This window comes from Salvelinus alpinus, chromosome 3, assembly GCF_045679555.1.
Source record: "Salvelinus alpinus chromosome 3, SLU_Salpinus.1, whole genome shotgun sequence".
NCBI lineage: Eukaryota > Metazoa > Chordata > Actinopteri > Salmoniformes > Salmonidae > Salvelinus > Salvelinus alpinus.
Genome location: NC_092088.1, coordinates 21,412,691 through 21,430,227, shown reverse-complemented (window position 1 = coordinate 21,430,227; position 17,537 = coordinate 21,412,691). Strand labels below are relative to the sequence as shown.

The window sequence follows — 17,537 nt, the reverse complement described above, 5'->3', positions numbered from 1 at the left end:
AGTGAATTTGTTTTGGTCACCTTCCAGTGTGAGTGCGTGACTGTGTTTGTGAGTCATGTTTTCATGGCTGGCCTGTCACTTAATAAGTGTGATTATATCCTAATTATATCATGTGTCTTCTGACTGTACTCTGTGTATGATATACCGTAATCATAAGTGCGATAAATAATGAGGTCTTGCCTTGATTACATTCCTGTCATTTCTTATGGCCTTGCAATTGGAGCACACACACCCAGCAATATGTGGTTTTAGACCACCAGTATCCCAGGATCCTCTTGAGTGAGTGGCTGCCTGTCACCCCCAGAGTCTCTGATTGGCTCAGACTGGAGACTCCCTCTCTCTATCGCTCTCTCCTCTCTCTATAGATCTTCGTCACCTTGCCAGGAAGCTGTGTCTTTGTCACGACATGATGAACCTAAAGTCTGGGGGGGTGGACACACGTTCTGTTGTGTCACACTAACTAAGCCCGGGAGTGACAATACATAGGCTACATGTACTCTGTCAGTTTGGCGCTCTCTTAGCCATATACACTAAGTGTACAAAACATTAGGAACTGCTCTTTCCATGACAGGTGAATCCAGGTGAAAGCTATGATCCCTTATTAATGTCGACTGTTAAATCCACTTCAGTTATTGGGGGGGTGTAAAAACGATATACCCTGCTGGTAATGATTTCCGGTGTGTGTTGTCTGACTGGCTCACGTTTTAATTAATCGCTTTTGTAGTTGCCTCAGATTGTCTGTGAGATATGCTGATTTCCATTGTGTTGTGAGTCTTTGGATTGGCTGCTAAGGCTGTGTTGTTCTAAATGACAGACCTGCTGTAGGCGACAGTAGCTCACAGGAAGACTGGCCCGTCAGCCTTGATGCTGATTAGCCTTGAACCCTCGCTAAGCTCCCCTCACCTCTAACACCTGACGCTGGCCTCTGCTCTCGCCTGCGCGCTCGCCATCAGCCTGCAGTTCTTCACTGCTGTCACAAGGGGGAGTTCCAAACTCCTCAGACAGAGGATTAGACAGAAATGATTCCGTTTTGTTATTAACATACAACCAGTCGTGTCTGCGTCTCAGTACATTGGGTCATGTGACCGCGAGCATATACTGAAAGTGGAGCTGGAGAATAGTGTGTGTGTGTGTGAGAGAGAGCGTGTGTCTGTGTGTGAGCATGTGTGTGTGAAAGAGTGTGTGTCTGTGTGTGAATGTGATAGGGGAAGACTGGACAGTCCCTGCAGGGGTCTGTCAGCAGGTGTGCAGACGTCTTATTTTTGAATCCCCAAACGTTAAAAAGACTTAAGTCACAGGTCTTTGTGTCTGTGTGTCTGCATGTTTCTAGGGCAGTGTCTGTGGACCCAGTCAAATCGCCTTTGCACTTTGGCCCTCGCACACATTAACAGTCATGTTCAAAGTGTTCCTGTCTGACCTTAGGAGGTCCTTGTCCTCAAACACGTAACCTAAACACAATCTTAGAGTAGCCTCCCTTTTGGGCTGTCGAGAGGTCCAGTCTGTCTGTATGTGTCAAAATGGCTGAGGTGCCATTTACCTGGCCCATCTGTGATGTTGGCGTTCTGTGGCCAATGGAGCTTCAGTCCAGCGCCATTACATGACTTCATGGGACAGGCAGAGAGACACGGCCATGTGGGAGATACCAAAGCACAAAGAGGACAGGAGGGGGACACTAGGAGAGGGTATTTGCGTGGTGGGTGGGTGGCTTCAGTGGGTATAAAAGCCGTAGTAGCCGGCATCACTACCGCAGTCCTTTTCACAGACCTCCACGCTATGGGTGGGCGGCGAGTTCTCCGTGCTGGAAGCGTAGGGTGACACTCGCCGCTTCTTGCCCTCTGCCCCGCCCTCGAACAGGCCGGAGTCAGCCGAGTCCACCGATTTGACTGAGGGGGGTTCCAGCCAGGGGTCCTCTCCCCCCACCCCCGCCTCCTTGGGCTTGTCCTGCAGTGATGGTGGGGGGCGGAGCCTGGGGTGACCTGGAGAGGTAGAGGACACAGGCCTGAACCAGCCTAGACTGGGGCCGACTTTACTGGGACAGGGATGGTTGAGGTACTGAGGGGAGGGCCGGCCGGTGCTCCAGGCTGCCGAGGAGGCTCCTGAGATGGATACGCTGGCCGTGGCGAACGGGCTGTCCTCGTAGTAGCTCAGCGTGTGGTGGGCCGACGTCTGCAGGGGGAAGGGCTTGTAGAAGCTGTTGCTGGAGAAGTCACCCTCATAGGAGTTGAAGTCCAACCGGTTGGAGGTGACACTTTGCTGGGGAGAGAGGTACCAGCGGCTGTGGGGGCTGGCTGAGGGGTCTTTGGTCTGATGGCCCATGCCTGCCATGTGCTCCCGGCTGTAGAAGCGGTTCTGGGGCAGGGGGTTCATGTACTGGTCCATCAGGTACCCCTGGGTATAGCAGGTACCTGCCAAAAGCTGCTGGCCCTCGATGGGAGAGGGGGTGACACGGTCTGAGTCAGGTGGTGCGTACAGCCTAGGCAGGGGAACGGGGAGGAATGGGGGAGGGGGCACAACACAAGAAGACGTGTTACTTCCTGGCAAAACATGTGTCACATCAAATGTCTCTTAACCATCTAGCAGGTATTTCACACCTCCTCATATCAACACATCTTTGTGAGATAGAAATACATTGGCCTATTAGGGTTAGCAATTGTATATTTATTAGTTGGAGATATCCAGTGTTGATATGGTAGGACTGAGTACGTGTGTGAGCACTGTGCCTCAGCGTCCGCTTGTACAGACATAGAGCTGGTTTAAAATGTCAAACGTTCTCATTCAAGACTACAGATGTTTTTGAGGGGTTTAGTTTTCTCTTTATTCATTTGGTTATTTTCTGGCATACTCACGCGTCATAATTGTCCCGGAAACCTTTAGCAAAGGGGTTATGGTCTATTTTCAGCTGGGTGATCTGTGTAAGAAATAGCAGGAGACAGGATGGGAGAGGGGGCAAGGATAGGACAGACAGATCGTTGAGGAGAGAGAGTGTGAGAGCGTAGACGCATAGGAAAAAGAGAGGAGGAGAGAGAGAGATCACTGACTGCATGAAATTACTAATGAGGGTTACACACAGTTTATTTTCTTATCGTGGGAAAGTCTTCTTGTTTGACACTTCAGTGTGAGTACACGTCTATTCCTAATTACGTTATAAACGTCTATGGCAGTGGTCACCAACCTTTTCTGAGTCAAGATCACTTTCTGAGTCAAAATGCCGAGATCTACCACTCTGAATTTTTATTAACGTGACTTAAAAAATGTAAGTCTATGCAACATTAACCAATTAAAAACAGCACTGTAGCAGTGAGGTTTGTGCAGTAAGCTATAGGCCCAATACATTATCACCGCATACTGGCTTTGCTTGAATTGACCTGCCAATGCATTGTTGTTCGGGACATAGATCCATTGTTGTATTACTTGTGAGGCACAGCTGGGTGAGCATACATTTAAATAATTTGCTTTTTATTTTACTGGGCTGACGGTGCCTGCATCTGATGGTCAGTCTCAGAGGAGGGAGAGAGCAACATCTCTCAACATCCCTCCACTTTCCCTTTCCTCCACTGACACTGACCAAAAAAGGGACAGCGTCTTACAGCTGATGGCGAAACTCGAGTCGCGCCACATTACAGCTGCCTCATGCAGAAATTCAGGTTGTTACTCCTATGAACAGAGAAATATTCCTTGATATTAAAAAAAGACCCAAGCCGCTAATAATAACAACAATGCAAGCCTATAGATACACTTTCCTACTCATTCATTACTGCTGCAGTGCTTGTTGTAGCGCTGAGTGGAAATAGGAAGAACGCGCATTTTATGGGTGATAAAAGTGTTGAATACAAAGTCTTGACAGTGCTGAGTAAGAACTTAAACATATAAACTGCAGCTCTTTGCTGTATTCGTTGACAGTCTCTCTCTAGTCATGGTTTTAAACGTTTTGAAATCTCACAGTATCAATTTTGCCGTAGCTTTCTTTAATGCCTGCTACGTTACTGCAGACTCGGTCATCTGAGCAATCTGATTGGCCAGCGGTGGCATAGTGCACTTGATTTCCTCTCCAGGCCCACCGGGAAGGCAGAGTTTGTACCTTCAGACACATGAAATGGTAACAGTTTGCCAACCCGGCGCGCAGGGCAGCTGAATTGGCTGCACCTACCACCAACAACCCGAGAATAATTTTAAAAAAGGCTTTATCGTTGTTGTTTTTTACAGAAATGTTTGGCGATCGACTAGAAATGCGACTAGAAATGCCTTGGAGACAAGAGATCGCGATCGACTAGTTGGTGACCCCTGGTCTATGGTATGCTAAGGAAAAGGGCTAGACAAATGAGCTGTTGAGGTCAGGCGAGGTGACTCACGTCTGCATTCTGATAGGCTGTGACGGCGATGAATTGGGTCTCTGGGAAGACGAAGGTCTGGGCCTTGGCGGTGAGGAAGAGGTCCTCAGAACCATCCTCCTTCACTTCGACGATGTGCAGCCGTGGCTGGTACTTATGAAGTGACTGCAGAACGATCATCTAAGAGGGAACAGCACCGGAGAGTTAGTCCTAGAAGGGAATTAACGACCGTGAAAAAAACGATGAAAAGTACCACCAATGGAAAATCTCATTTGGATTTTATTACATCTTTAAATGAGTTTCTGAGGCATATCTGTTACCTGCCCCACGTTGTTGGCACTGCCCTTGTTGTTGGTGAGCTTGAGCTTTCCAAACGACACCTCCTGCCTCATCCAGTGAGCCCCTGTGTTGGGAGAGTCTGGGTGCATATACATCCTGTTCCCTATGGGGTAGAGTTAGCAACAACGTTAATGAAGCTTTCGTGAAGCCCTTTACAAGTCTACATAGGCCTACATTAATGCTTCACAAATCGTTTACAAGCAAATGCTATACTAAACAACCACAGCTCCAATTAACATTAGCAAAACGACCTACTAACCTGTTACTAAAGAATCATAGCTACCACAACAATGTTACCACGGCTACCACTACACTGTAATTAGTCAGGAGCCACACAGCCACAATACATGTTAGTGTATGACACAGGTTGACCTATTTCAATGACTGCAGTGCTGTACGGCGGGTTGAAATTGTCATCGTTCACAAAACAATGTAGCTGCTTTAGGTTGAGTCTCTTGGTGATTTCACTCATACTGGGTAAATTGAAACGAATGGAGTAGAGTGAGAGGGATGATTAGCCACTGAGGAAAAGACTGAATCCATGTTCCATTCAATCAATAAGCATGGTTATAAATGCTAAGGACACGTTGATGCTCTAACTCTCAATGCTACTCTGGAGGGATCCTCCTTTGGATTCATTCATTGTACCATTGTATGTCATTGATTGGAGCAGTATGGATGACAGAGAGTGTGGTGTGGCAATATATATTTAATATATTTTAACATTTAAGTCATTTAGCAGAGATTTAGATTTAGCAGGGTTAAGTGCCTTGCTCAATGGCAGATTTTTCACATAGTCTGTTCAGGGATTTGAACCAGCGACCTTTCGGGTTACTGGTCCAACGTTGGCCCAAACGTTCTTAACCGCTAGGTAATCATACCTGGCATGTTACCCTCTGCTTTGCCACACTGGACCCACTTGCCTCCCTGGTACCTCCAGTGGTGCTGGTCGGATAGGACCACGTCCACATACACATTGTAGTGGGCTGACGGGTCCAGAACGCTGATGTTGAAACTCAGGAAGGGGAACATCCTCCTAGAGTAGAAGAGAGGAGAAAAATGTCATCATAAGATGAGAGAAGAGGTAGATACAGTTGGTTAAAATACACTGAAACTGTAGCGTTTTCTTCTAGAGCCAGATTGAATTTAAGTAACACAAAAAGGATGCGGTATTGCTCTTTATAAAAGCCGTATTATGAGTGGTGTTATTGCTTTACTACCATTATTCCAATGTGGATATATACACACAATTGAAGTAAAAATATATGAATGCAATTAACATTTCCTGACTTGACAGCTTTACAACACTACCATCACAATGTCAAAATCTACTTTTAGCTACATATTGTACTGCAATCAGAAGCAATCACAAGGCATCTTTGTCCGAAACAACAGCGAGCAAGATAAAGAGGGGACTTCTGGGTGTACATTTTCGAAGGTGTAGTGTGTGTTTCTTTTGTGTGCAGTTAGAGGGCTGAGGGGCAGAGTGGGGTATGAGTGTAGTGGAGGTTAATATTTAAAATGACTGTTAATAAGAGATGGACCAAAAAGTAGCGTCTGATTGCTGGAGCTTTACATTGGTGAACAGATTTTGAGCACCGGGGCCGTGGAGGTAACGGGGAGGTCAGGCTGTCCCCAGGCAATAAAGTAGGGGAATGCTGGCTAAAGTTCGGCCAAACACAGGAAAAGCACACACACATACATATGGTACAGTACACACACACACACACACACACACACACAGATGTACACAGTGAGCACACGCGCACATGTACGGGAGCACGTACACAACACAACTACAGGATTGCTTTCTGCTGGAGTGGATTCTCCCGAATACATTATATAACCCCTTGCCCTCAGGCGCCCTGGCATATATATACTATATATACACATATCAGTTTACACTAGGCTGTATATGCCTTCATTATGATACTGCAGGTTGCTGCTGTTTGTGGCGCTAAATCATCGTGGCACGCTTGACGTTTGGTCCGTTGTTTTTACACTCCGTAGTACCTGAGGCTGCAACGCTGCCAATACAATACATTCGTTGAGATAGTGTGCTTCAGTGACGGATAGATTATTGATCAGATAAGGCTTTGCCCATTCATTTGCGGTCGTTCTAAGTTCTAGAAGCTGTGCTAAAAAGACACTTCCTTTACAGATACTCTCATCACCACCAACCAGCCAACTCAGGAAATGACTATTATTATCCATTGCAGTCCATTTGGAGACAGGTTTTGAAAAGTAGCATGAGCTAGAAACACCATAGCGCAATGCAACCTGACAATTGTTAGCTCAGTGTGTCAATGTGTTTGTACGGTGTCCCTATCCAAATAAAATAAACTATGGCGAGAATAATAATGCAATTTCGCGACAAAATGAATAATTAATAATGCAGGCGCTTACTTTTCAGAGGGTTAAATGTTGGTCTCTTTAAACCATGGTGAAGTATTTAATCGTACAATTACTATACAGAGATTGAGGGAGAGAGATACTCTGCCTCTTACATTGACAGTCCTGTCTGCCTCGGTATGATAGAAGGGGCATTACCTTTTCCACTTGGTGTGAGCCTATAAACTCGGCTAATTTAAATTCAGTCTACTCGACCCTCAAGCTGTTTCAGCATTAAGCAGTGTAAAACAAGTGAGGTGTATAAAGAGATATTTGTTTTTGAGGGAAACTGTGTGTGTGTGTGTGTGTGTGGACAGAGGGCATTCACTCTGGAGGGTAACTCCTACACCATTGGGGGGGGGGGGGGGGTGTATGTATGTGCGTGTGTATATGTGTGTATCTCACAGATCTCAGTGCCACAGTCATTTAGTCAAGTCAACCTGTACTCTGCTGATACAAAACAGAGTTTCCTCTTCAATGACCACGTTTCCATCCACAGTTTTTATGCGAGTAAAGTCATACCGTACACAAATAAATCACGACAGCTCTGATAATTAAAAAAAAAAAGCAAACAGATCATTTTTAGGTTTGACGTGGTTATTCGAGAAATGGCGGTGGATACGCCTTTATGAGCAAATATAACAACCATCAAATCGAAGTTTACTTGGAGTCACGTGATGATATGTTGTGTGGTCCTCCCACTACGACTCGGGAAACAATGCAGTTTACTAGGCATCAGATGAAATAAATGATGATTAACTTCACACAGGGTGGTGAAAGTGCACAGTGATCTTGATGCTCCTTTCCAATAAATATCGAGGGTCTGATTCTGGTGAAATGATGATCGATGCTTGACTGCCATTTGACAAATAAAAATATTCTCGCTCTTATCCATAACAATCTCATCATGTAGACTAGACTTCCCGCACAGCATACCGCACTGTACCTGTGAGCTGTTAGTAGGCATATTTGCTATTTAACGCAACAGTTTGTGTAGAGTTGAAAATGCAATCGAAACACATTGAACATTAGATTTTTATTCGGTACATGAAAACTTAAGCGAAAATGTAAATTTTGTGTACACTACGTCATCACATACTGATTTTCATCTGTAACAAGTCAGTTTGGTGGAAACCACTGGTGGGAAAATGAGCATATTTTATTTATGCGGATTTGAGAATATTCACATGAAAATCTGTCGCCAATTGGATGAAAACCTAGCAATTGTTATAGAATATGTTTTGTTTGTGTTTGTTCTGCATGCTTCTGTGACAAGATGGAAGCGGCTGTCATATACTGTATCTGTAGGAGATAATGTGCTAACTGATTTCATTGACAAAACTCACGAGACCTTACACACATCATATACCCTTTGTACAAAATCTAATTAGGTGATGCTATATTTTCCTGCCACAGTAAACCCCTACACTGTTGGAATAGTAGTCTGGCTACGTGCATCATGGGCAGCCCAGTGCAACAATCAATCACAATTCTTGGTGAAATCCAAGTATTGTGGCAGCTCCTTAGCTGCTAACAAATAACAGGTGATAGGTTTCTCCATCCATGTCTGTGTTTAAAGGTCCAGTGCAGTCAAAATTCTGTTTTTTCCTGTGTTTTGTATTATATTTTACAACAGCTGATGAAACTAACATTGTAAAAGTGTCAACATGTTTTATCAGTATTATTTCCTGATAGTTGCTGGTTGAAAATACAATCTATACAGGTCCTTCTAATCAGCAGATTCGCATGGGCGGGAGTTTCGGCTTTCGGGTCAATTGATTTATAGAGAGAGTTGCAAACCTCTCTGCCAATGACAGCTAGTTTTCCCCTCCCCACTCAGACCACTCTCAGACAGTCCTAGCTAAATTCATACTTTAGAAATAGTTGCTTTCTTAATGGAAATCTATTACAGTAAGGCACTTAATTGTTACCCAGAAATGATTTGATATTGAAAAAAAAACCAGCTGCATTGGGCATTTAATATAAGTGAAAACAGAAACTGGCGGCAGGCTGTTTGAGTCATGAGTAGAACCCCACTACCTCTGCGCCATGAGATTAACAGAAAACAAGAACACTGAAAGTTGACATTTCCCTTCACTTATATTATCAGACTTATTTAAACTGAGGCCTTTTATCAGAAATCAGAACTTGTCGAGGGGAAACCAACGATGGAGCCACAGACATGTGGAGGAGGTTCAGGGGTTTTCGTTATTGAGAGTGCAGGCTGAGGTCTGGAAACTTCTCTGGCAGAGGCTGAATGGCAGAGAGGCTGACTGAGATGGCACAACGACAGAATGGTCTAGCCATGCCATGATTCGATGTCCAGTGACTCCTACACTAGTGTCTAGGACTGTAGGCGAAACCTGTCTGGTATGACAGGGCCTGTGGTGGCAAAGGCAGTGTCCATTCTGAGTAAATCCTTGTATTTACGTCATATCTAGTCATAGCTGTACCTGTAGTAATTGCCAGACTGCCGCTCATTTAAAATGTGGGTGAAGTTAAAAAATAAAATGTCAATGACAAAAATGGGATTGTCGTTGAAATGGGGTAGAGAAAAAGAGAGAGCACACAGTCAAGGAAAAACGGGGTAGAGGGAAAGAGAGAGAAAGAAGGAGAGAGAAAAGGGAGGGGTTGTCCTGGGGATGTGAAGCAGAAGCTGGAGAGGGATATTCACCGGGGAGAAGACTGAGATGCTTGAGCGCACCCACTGATTCAACAGGACAGGGGTTCAGGTCCAGTTTGTGTCACCACACAAGTACACTTGATCAACTATGATGAAAACATGCCAGTCTACAGCTGCTGCTGGACACAAGCAGAGTTTCACACTATTTATAGGCATCTATTCTCTGTCCACTGTATCAATGTGCAGTATAGATAACCTCTCTGTGCATAGAAAACAGTACAGGTGCAACGATTGCAGCTCAGGAATATGTAGTCAGATGATGTTATTTGATACACATCGAAGATATGATTGATGATACAGTATACTGTTTGCATTGGATGAATCAGTCAAGCAGTAGACTTCAGATATTGGCTGCACAGTAATTCAAATAAACGGAATGTATACAAACATATTATTGACGAAAGCATGAACCTCAAATCAAACCCACTGGTCAAAAACTGGTTGAATCAACGTTGGTGCCACGTCATTTCAACCGTAAATATCCATGTGATGACGTTGAATCAACGTGGAAAACTAATTGGATTTGCAAAAAGTCATCAACGTAAGGGCATTTCGTCTTTTTTTCCACTTTGAACCTAAATCCAATGACATGGTGATTTGTTTGGTTGATTTCACGTTGAATTCACATTAGTTGACAACTCGAACAAATGTAAATCAAAACGAAATGTTGAACTGACGTGTGTGCCTCGAGGGACGGTTTCTATGAGTGGACGCCACCATACTGTACATGCTCCATATTCTCCACATCCGTGAAGAACCTAAACATCAGAGCATACAGGAAGTACTTGGGTTAGTTCTTTCTGAAGAGTCTGCATTAGAGGTTTCTGCAAGACATTGCATTCTCTATGTATGCACTCACCAACAGCTGTACAGGATGTGACAAGTCATTTAAAAAGCCTAAGACACCAAAACCTTGAAATAGTCCTACTTCTGCTTCACTAGAGAGAGAGCGAGAGGGGAGGGAGAGAGAGAGAGGAGGGGGCATTTATCCTTTGCCAAGATAATCCATCCATATCAAGAAGCTGATTAAACAGCATGATCATTACACAGATTCACTTTGTGCTGGGGACAATAAAAGACCAATCTAAAATGTGCAGTTTGTCACACAATGCCACAAAACACAACTTTTTTGAGGGAGAGTGCAATTGGCATGCTGACTGCAGAAATGTCCAACAGAGCTGTTGCCAGAGAATGTAATGCTAATTTCTCTACCAAGAGCCGCCTCCAACGTCATTTTAGAGAATTTGGCAGTACGGGGTGCTGAGGAGTATTTGTAATAAAGCCCCTTTGTCCGGAAAACTAATTCTGATTGGCTGGGCCTGGCTCCTAAGGGGTGGGCCTACCCATGGCTGCGCCCCTGCCCAGTCATGTGAAATCCATAGATAAGGGCCTAATGAATTTATTTAAATTGACTGATTTCCTTCTATGAACTGTAACTCAGTAAAATCTTTGAAATTGTTGCATGTTGCATGTTGCATTTATACTTTTGTTAAGTAGATGCATTACCCAGACACAGACTAGGTTGCACTTGATGTTTACAACCACTAATTGCTATCTCTACAAACGCTAATGTGCATTTTTATTCAATGCCAGTTTTCAGGAACACCTCTTGACAGCTACAGTAAATAAAACAGCCATCTGACACTTTCCGCTACAGTTTCAAAAGCCAGCATACTACTACTCCATGTACTGGAGCTGTAAAAATGATAATACAAACAATGGATTTATATAGTACTTTTATAGGACCAAAGATGCTTAAAACCAATCAACAAACAAACAAACTCTACTTCATCCTTCACCCTCATACTCTACTTCAGACATGTTCACTATTAGTTTCTAGATAGTTTATACATGGGTAATAAACAGTTATAACACAATGGTTTAATTCAATTGTGATTGATTGATCCTAAATATATCTATTTTTTAATGTTGAAATGTTTTTTGTAACATATTAAGCGAGAAATATATCCTTGATGTGATTCTCACAACATTAAGATTCAATGAACCAGAAACAAACTCTGAGCAGGTTACCATGATTCCTGTGTCTCAAGTTAGCTCAAAACTCTTCCTCTGAAAGAGGCTGTCTACACCGTAAGAACGCACTCAATCATATCTCCTTCTAAGAACACATCATGCTAAAGACCAATAAACAGTTAGAAACAGAATCGAATTAGAGAACATTAAAGATTTAAACAATATCAAAATCCAGAAGGCACACAACAACATAATTGGTTGTCTTAATTTACAAGATGTCTTCTCTTACAAGAGATGTTTCTGAAACATTAACAATGGCTGAACGCAGTTGTCGCTAAAAAATGTATGTCCTGGTCAAATTCTAATAATGTAGAACCATCATCTAACATCGTCTACTTAGTTATGTTGCTATCAGCAATCTTAGTGCGCGGCAGACCACTATCAAAATATACAAACCTCTCATCAACAGATAAGGTTTCATTGAGGTTACTATCGCCACTGCCATGAGTCAAACAGAGATTCAGTGGTGGAGGAGATGGATGGGCCAAGCCAATGTTAAACGAATTGGTCTTGTCTTAGAGGAAAACTTGAAAAGAACAGGAGAACTAGGGCCCCTGGCACAGGCATAGGGATTGCTGCACATTTCAAAGGCCAGACTTGTTCTTCTGAGGGAATGGGATCCTCACTTGCTGTACTCTTACTGTATCCGAGAAGAGGTGAGGGTGAAGAAGAAGAAGAAAGAAAAACTTGCCTTCCAACCTGAACATCAAAGCTGCCTTGCACCACTGTTCTGTGTATGGCCATCTGAAGCCTGGCTGGTGCTCGGACTGCAATTCACCCCCCCCCCCACCTCTCTCTCTCTCTCTCGCTCTCTCTCTCTCTCTCTCTCTCTCTCTCTCTTGGCTGTGTGTGTGTGTGTGTGTGTGTGTGTGTGTGTGTGTGTGTGTGTGTGTGTGTGTGTGTGTGTGTGTGTGTGTGTGTGTGTGTGTGTGTGTGTGTGTGTGTGTGTGTGTGTGTGTGTGAATGGGGGGGGGGGGGGGGGGCATTATGTGTATTTTAAGAGATGTATTAATTACTTTAATTACATGAGCTGGGATGACCATGACCAGACTGTCATTTTCCACAGGGTTATCTGCCAGAAGATGTTATGTCAAAAACTGACACACACACACGCACGCGCACGCGCACGCACACACACACACACACACACACACACACACACACACACACACACACACACACACACACACACACACACACACACACACACACACACACACAGCCTACCCCACAAATAATTCATTTGGCCCTAAATAAATTTTTGATACATGGCCATACATTTCCAAAGTCCCAGAGGATAGTGCAAGAATATGGAAAGGATTAAAATGCACCTGTGTCCAGGGTTTCTTATAGTCGCGAACAAGACCTTCACACAAAAATGTACAAATGCATACATAAGATCTGTCTGTGTACAGCAGCTATAGTCCTAGTGCCAGTTCTATGGACAGAATTGGCTTATACTTGAAGAACTCTCTTCAGCAGAACTTTCTCAGTGACAGGAGAATACAAAGTAATGGACAGACTAGAAAGCAGTGCAATTTGTGACTCTCATTGATGTTAATTTCATTTTTAAGAGAGAGCGAGAGATGACACAGTGTATGTAGCCTACAAAGGGTGAACATAAGTAACTGGACACATTCTCGGTATACAAAATGTGAATATGAAAAGTAGCCTATGAAAATACTGTACATACTATTAAAATAGTAGACTTTTCATTGATCAATACTGTTTTGTGCACGCTGTTGTGATTGATGTACATATATTTTAGAATAATCAAATGTTTCTGATAAATACAGGTAGCCTAATAACATATTTATGACACAATTGTTTGTATCTTTTTAAAAAATCATCTAAATTATGTATTTACATAATTTTAAAAGCTCCATGTTGGTAGTAAATACAATGTTAACTGGAAGGGCAAACATGTAATTAATTTAAAATACCAATGTCCTATTATATGACAGCGCACTTGGTCTTTTGACAGATCAGAATCACGAGAAACTAATGGCCTGAAACCTTATGTCAGATGGATGTGTCGCATATTAGTAAATTAATCATCATCGACATGACTGGATCTTAATGCTCCGTGACCTATGCGACAGCGCCTCCAGCAATTTCTTCCCCTGTGTTCGTTGCTGGGTGGGTTGGGAGCCAGTGGCTTCTGCCACCGTCGTGATACCCTCTGCATGCACTTCAGGGGGTCAAGCTGAAGTGTCATAATGTTTTCCAGCAAAAATATTTCTCTGATATAGTAGTTAGTATTTATGCTCGTCATCATCGTTGGACGCATGAGAACTTGGATTGCTTGGCCTATTATTTTCATGATTAGTTACACAAGTTAAATCAATTACGATATAACGGTAAAATAAAATGTAAATACGCAAAGGAAAACTAGAAAAATATGATGTGAGGAGCTCTTAATGCTGGAGTTAGTTTATTTGAAGTTTAGCCTAAATATCATGCAGTTTTCATCTTGGGGAAATTGCTCTATAGATTTTCCAGCGAGTTTAACACTCAAATGTTTAACGCTCATTTCATATCTAATACATATTTTTGGTGCACTGTGTTAGTCTGTGTAGCGTGTCGATACCCTCATGCCCTGTCTGGATTAATTCGTATTGGCCTAATTCATTTGCGCGTGACAGACTCGGCTTTGGCAGTTTGGAACACATTGAAACGTCATAATAAGGCCATCATTAGCAAATACCTTGTTTAGGAATGACTTCGAGGAAAACAAGAGCAAGGCAGTAAAGGAACTTTCCCCTCACCAATGATTTGCCCAGGAGCGCTCATACCTGTCCTTGGCACCTGTCAACAACTTTCAGCGCGCGCCTACATACCTATGATACAAATCGTGCTACTTTGTCATTTTGTGGCTACATAAGATGTAGGCTTATAAATAGACAATAAGTTTCCCTCTGACGGAATTTCTACTCACCGCCCCTGTTTCGTTATGATCATTTCGGTTTGGTATTTGTGGAACTTCGCCCACAGAGGATAGTTGTTGAGGAGAGCCTGCGTCTTCCCGCACACCTGTAGCCCAGGTAATGGGTAGAGTGGCGTGCGATAGTACCCATGTTGAACGGGTGCGGGATAACTCTCCGCAGAGGCAGGGTAAACTTCTTTACTAGTTGTCGAGAAACCTTCGCTTCCCGTTGGTAAATACGTCTGTCCCGTTCCGTTTCTAGTCGGCGACCTGACACTGCTGAAATGGCAGCTATTGTGGGGAGTTGGTGAGTAAAACCTCCCGGGTTGCGCTCCGAATCCGGCCACAGTTTGGTCTGCGTGGTACGGCAGTGCCGATCCGTCCTGTCCGTTTTGAATTGAGTCTTGGTAATATAATCTGGTGTCCTGAATTCCCATTTTAAAATCCACGGAATTCTTGCTGCGTTGAAGGTGATTGTTGATATCGGTGTCTTTTCCGAAAGTTTGCGTATCAGTCCCATTCAACATACTGAGGTAAAGATTGCCACCTATGCCGCCCATTTGCAGCCCCAGTCTCAGTGTATGTGCAATGTCATAGGTTCACCGTGCCCCTCTGTTTCACGTCCAGTGAAATGAAAGCGCGTTTACGGATTTTGAGATAAATGCACAAACTGAAACATTTCGTCCACCTAACGATGTTTTTTGACTAAAGTTCCTATACCAATAAATCTATCGACTTCTGGAAAACGGACCCTACATTTAAAATATTCCAACAAATTGGCAATCATTTAAAATAGCCTACTATTTATTAAAATAAACGGGCTAATTATTTTATTTTTGGTCTTCGATTGTCTTGTCTTCTTTTTACAAGAGTCCCTACCAGTATCTCCAACACATGCCCAGGTTCATAACCTATGATATATACATTTTGCGACTGGTAATTGGTTGGAGGTGGGTCTGATGTCGAAGCTAGACGTGATAGGTTTCCATTTCGCAAGAACCCTCCCTGTTCCCTGAGGACTTGCTCTTGCGCATATTCTAACTAGGCAGACAAGAAGATAAACAATTTGAACACTTTCTGAAATGGTTATGAGTGCAACAGTTTCTCACATTACTTCAGGTCGTGAACACATTTTTAGAAAATAATACCGTGCACGAATCGGTTAGTGGAATTGAATGTTATCAAAATAACTTCATTATTTTATTTCAGTGGCAGGCATATGAAAGTAGGCAATGAAAATACTATATTCAAAATGGTAATGATAATAACAACATTAACAATATTATTATGATTACTTAGTAGTAAACTACTACAATGCTACTATAGGCCTAATATCCTAACGATAAAGTGTAGCCTACTTGGAATACAGCATACGGAGAAATTAGACAGATAATAAACATATATACACTGTAGAAAATATTAAGAACACCTTCCTAATATTGAGTTGCAACCCCCCCCACCCCCCACTTTTTTTGCCCTCAGAACATCCTCAATTCGTGGGGGCACGTGAAAGCATTCCACAAGGATGCTGGCTCATGTTGACTCCAATGCTTCTCACGGTTGTGTCAAATTGGCTGGATGAACTTGGTGGACCATTCTCGATATACACAGGAAACTGTTTAGCATGAAAAAACCCAGCACAGTTTGATTTAAGTGTATTTAACAAGTGACATCAATAAGGGATCATTGCTTTCACATGGATTCACCTGGTCAGTCTGTGTCATGGAAAGAGCAGGTGTTCATAATGCTTTGAACACTCAGTGTAGGTTTATTGTTAATCAGATGTAAATGATTCATATAGCTTGATAAAACTAACTGTTGTGATCCTATTATTTGATAGCCTATTCTCTAATTTTGACCCACAATCTGTTGCCCTTTTGGTATAAAAACAAACAAACAAACAAAAACAAGTTAATTGTTAGTCTTTCGTTTTATTCAAAACCTTTTGATTGTACAAGATTCAAATGTGTGGCCTTTGTATTTCCATAATTCAAATGATGTAATAACAAGCGTTTACAGCGTGCACAGGCGTGCGCACTACGTTCAGGATCACAATGGCGCCACACTCTATGATCAATATTTTATCAACTGTCTCTGAGTTGATCCATTTTCTTACCAACATACAACATTCCGATTAAACACAATTTTTGTCAGCGTTTTAGTCATCATCACGAGGGAGGGAGAATTCATACAAGCTTCCGCACACCCACAAGGTTTGATTTCATGTAGAAAAAGTGCCTAGTAGGTTAACAAAACGAGTGTGAAGGATTCAACGTAAACGATTCCGTTTCAGAGTTTTGAATGTTGAATAAAATTACATTTCGAAAATGACTGCATTACTATTTACTCAGTCATGTTTTTTAAATCTAGCAAATAAGGGCTTGTGGAGGAATATATTTGCAGTAATCTAATACCAGTCATTGTCACCCATCATTATGTGATTCATTGAAATTAACCTGCACATGATCAGTTGTTGATTGCTTAAAACGGGAAATGTCAAATTTGAATTCTATCTCTGACATTAAAATCTTTAACAGTTTCCTTTTTAAACCTAAATTGGTCAAATCTGTGAAATTTTCTGTAAAATTAACCACATAAACACATTGATTTCGCAAGGAATCAAGTAAATATCATAACGTAGTTGATTCCATAAAGAGTTATTTCTAATAATTCTGTGAAAACAATGTGATATCACTGCTACAGTACATGTTAGCTCAGTAACAGAGTGTAGAATACTGTACTAGAGAAGTGTAGAAGATGAAATAGAGCCGTAATTGACTGAAATTGTCTGTGACTGACTCCTCCAGCAACAGACTCAGCACTTAACAACTGTCCC

The 17,537-nt window shown here is 42.6% G+C and overlaps 1 protein-coding gene across 1 annotated transcript; it reads right to left on the bottom strand.

The window, feature by feature from the left end:
* Positions 1–1,572: 1,572 nt before the first annotated feature.
* Positions 1,573–15,594, bottom strand: LOC139570243 (eomesodermin-like). Its single transcript, XM_071391953.1, has 6 exons — positions 14,714–15,594; positions 5,549–5,703; positions 4,649–4,770; positions 4,350–4,508; positions 2,847–2,908; positions 1,573–2,473 (listed from the first exon to the last, which is right to left on the bottom strand). The coding sequence occupies exons 1-6, from the start codon at positions 15,259–15,261 to the stop codon at positions 1,708–1,710; spliced, it is 1,812 nt and encodes a 603-aa protein (XP_071248054.1). The 5' UTR covers positions 15,262–15,594; the 3' UTR covers positions 1,573–1,707.
* Between the last annotated feature and the right edge of the window lie 1,943 nt (positions 15,595–17,537).

What these genes read in the sequence shown, in the direction of transcription:
- LOC139570243 (XM_071391953.1), bottom strand. Translation starts at nt 15,261, where the DNA reads ATGGGCGGCATAGGTGGCAATCTTTACCTCAGTATGTTGAATGGGACT. An exon ending in AGCAGAGGGTAACATGCCAG is followed by an intron (nt 4,771 to 5,548) that starts GTATGATTACCT and finishes TCTACCCCATAG; the next exon opens with GGAACAGGATGTATATGCAC. An exon ending in GTGCCAACAACGTGGGGCAG is followed by an intron (nt 4,509 to 4,648) that starts GTAACAGATATG and finishes GTTCCCTCTTAG; the next exon opens with ATGATCGTTCTGCAGTCACT.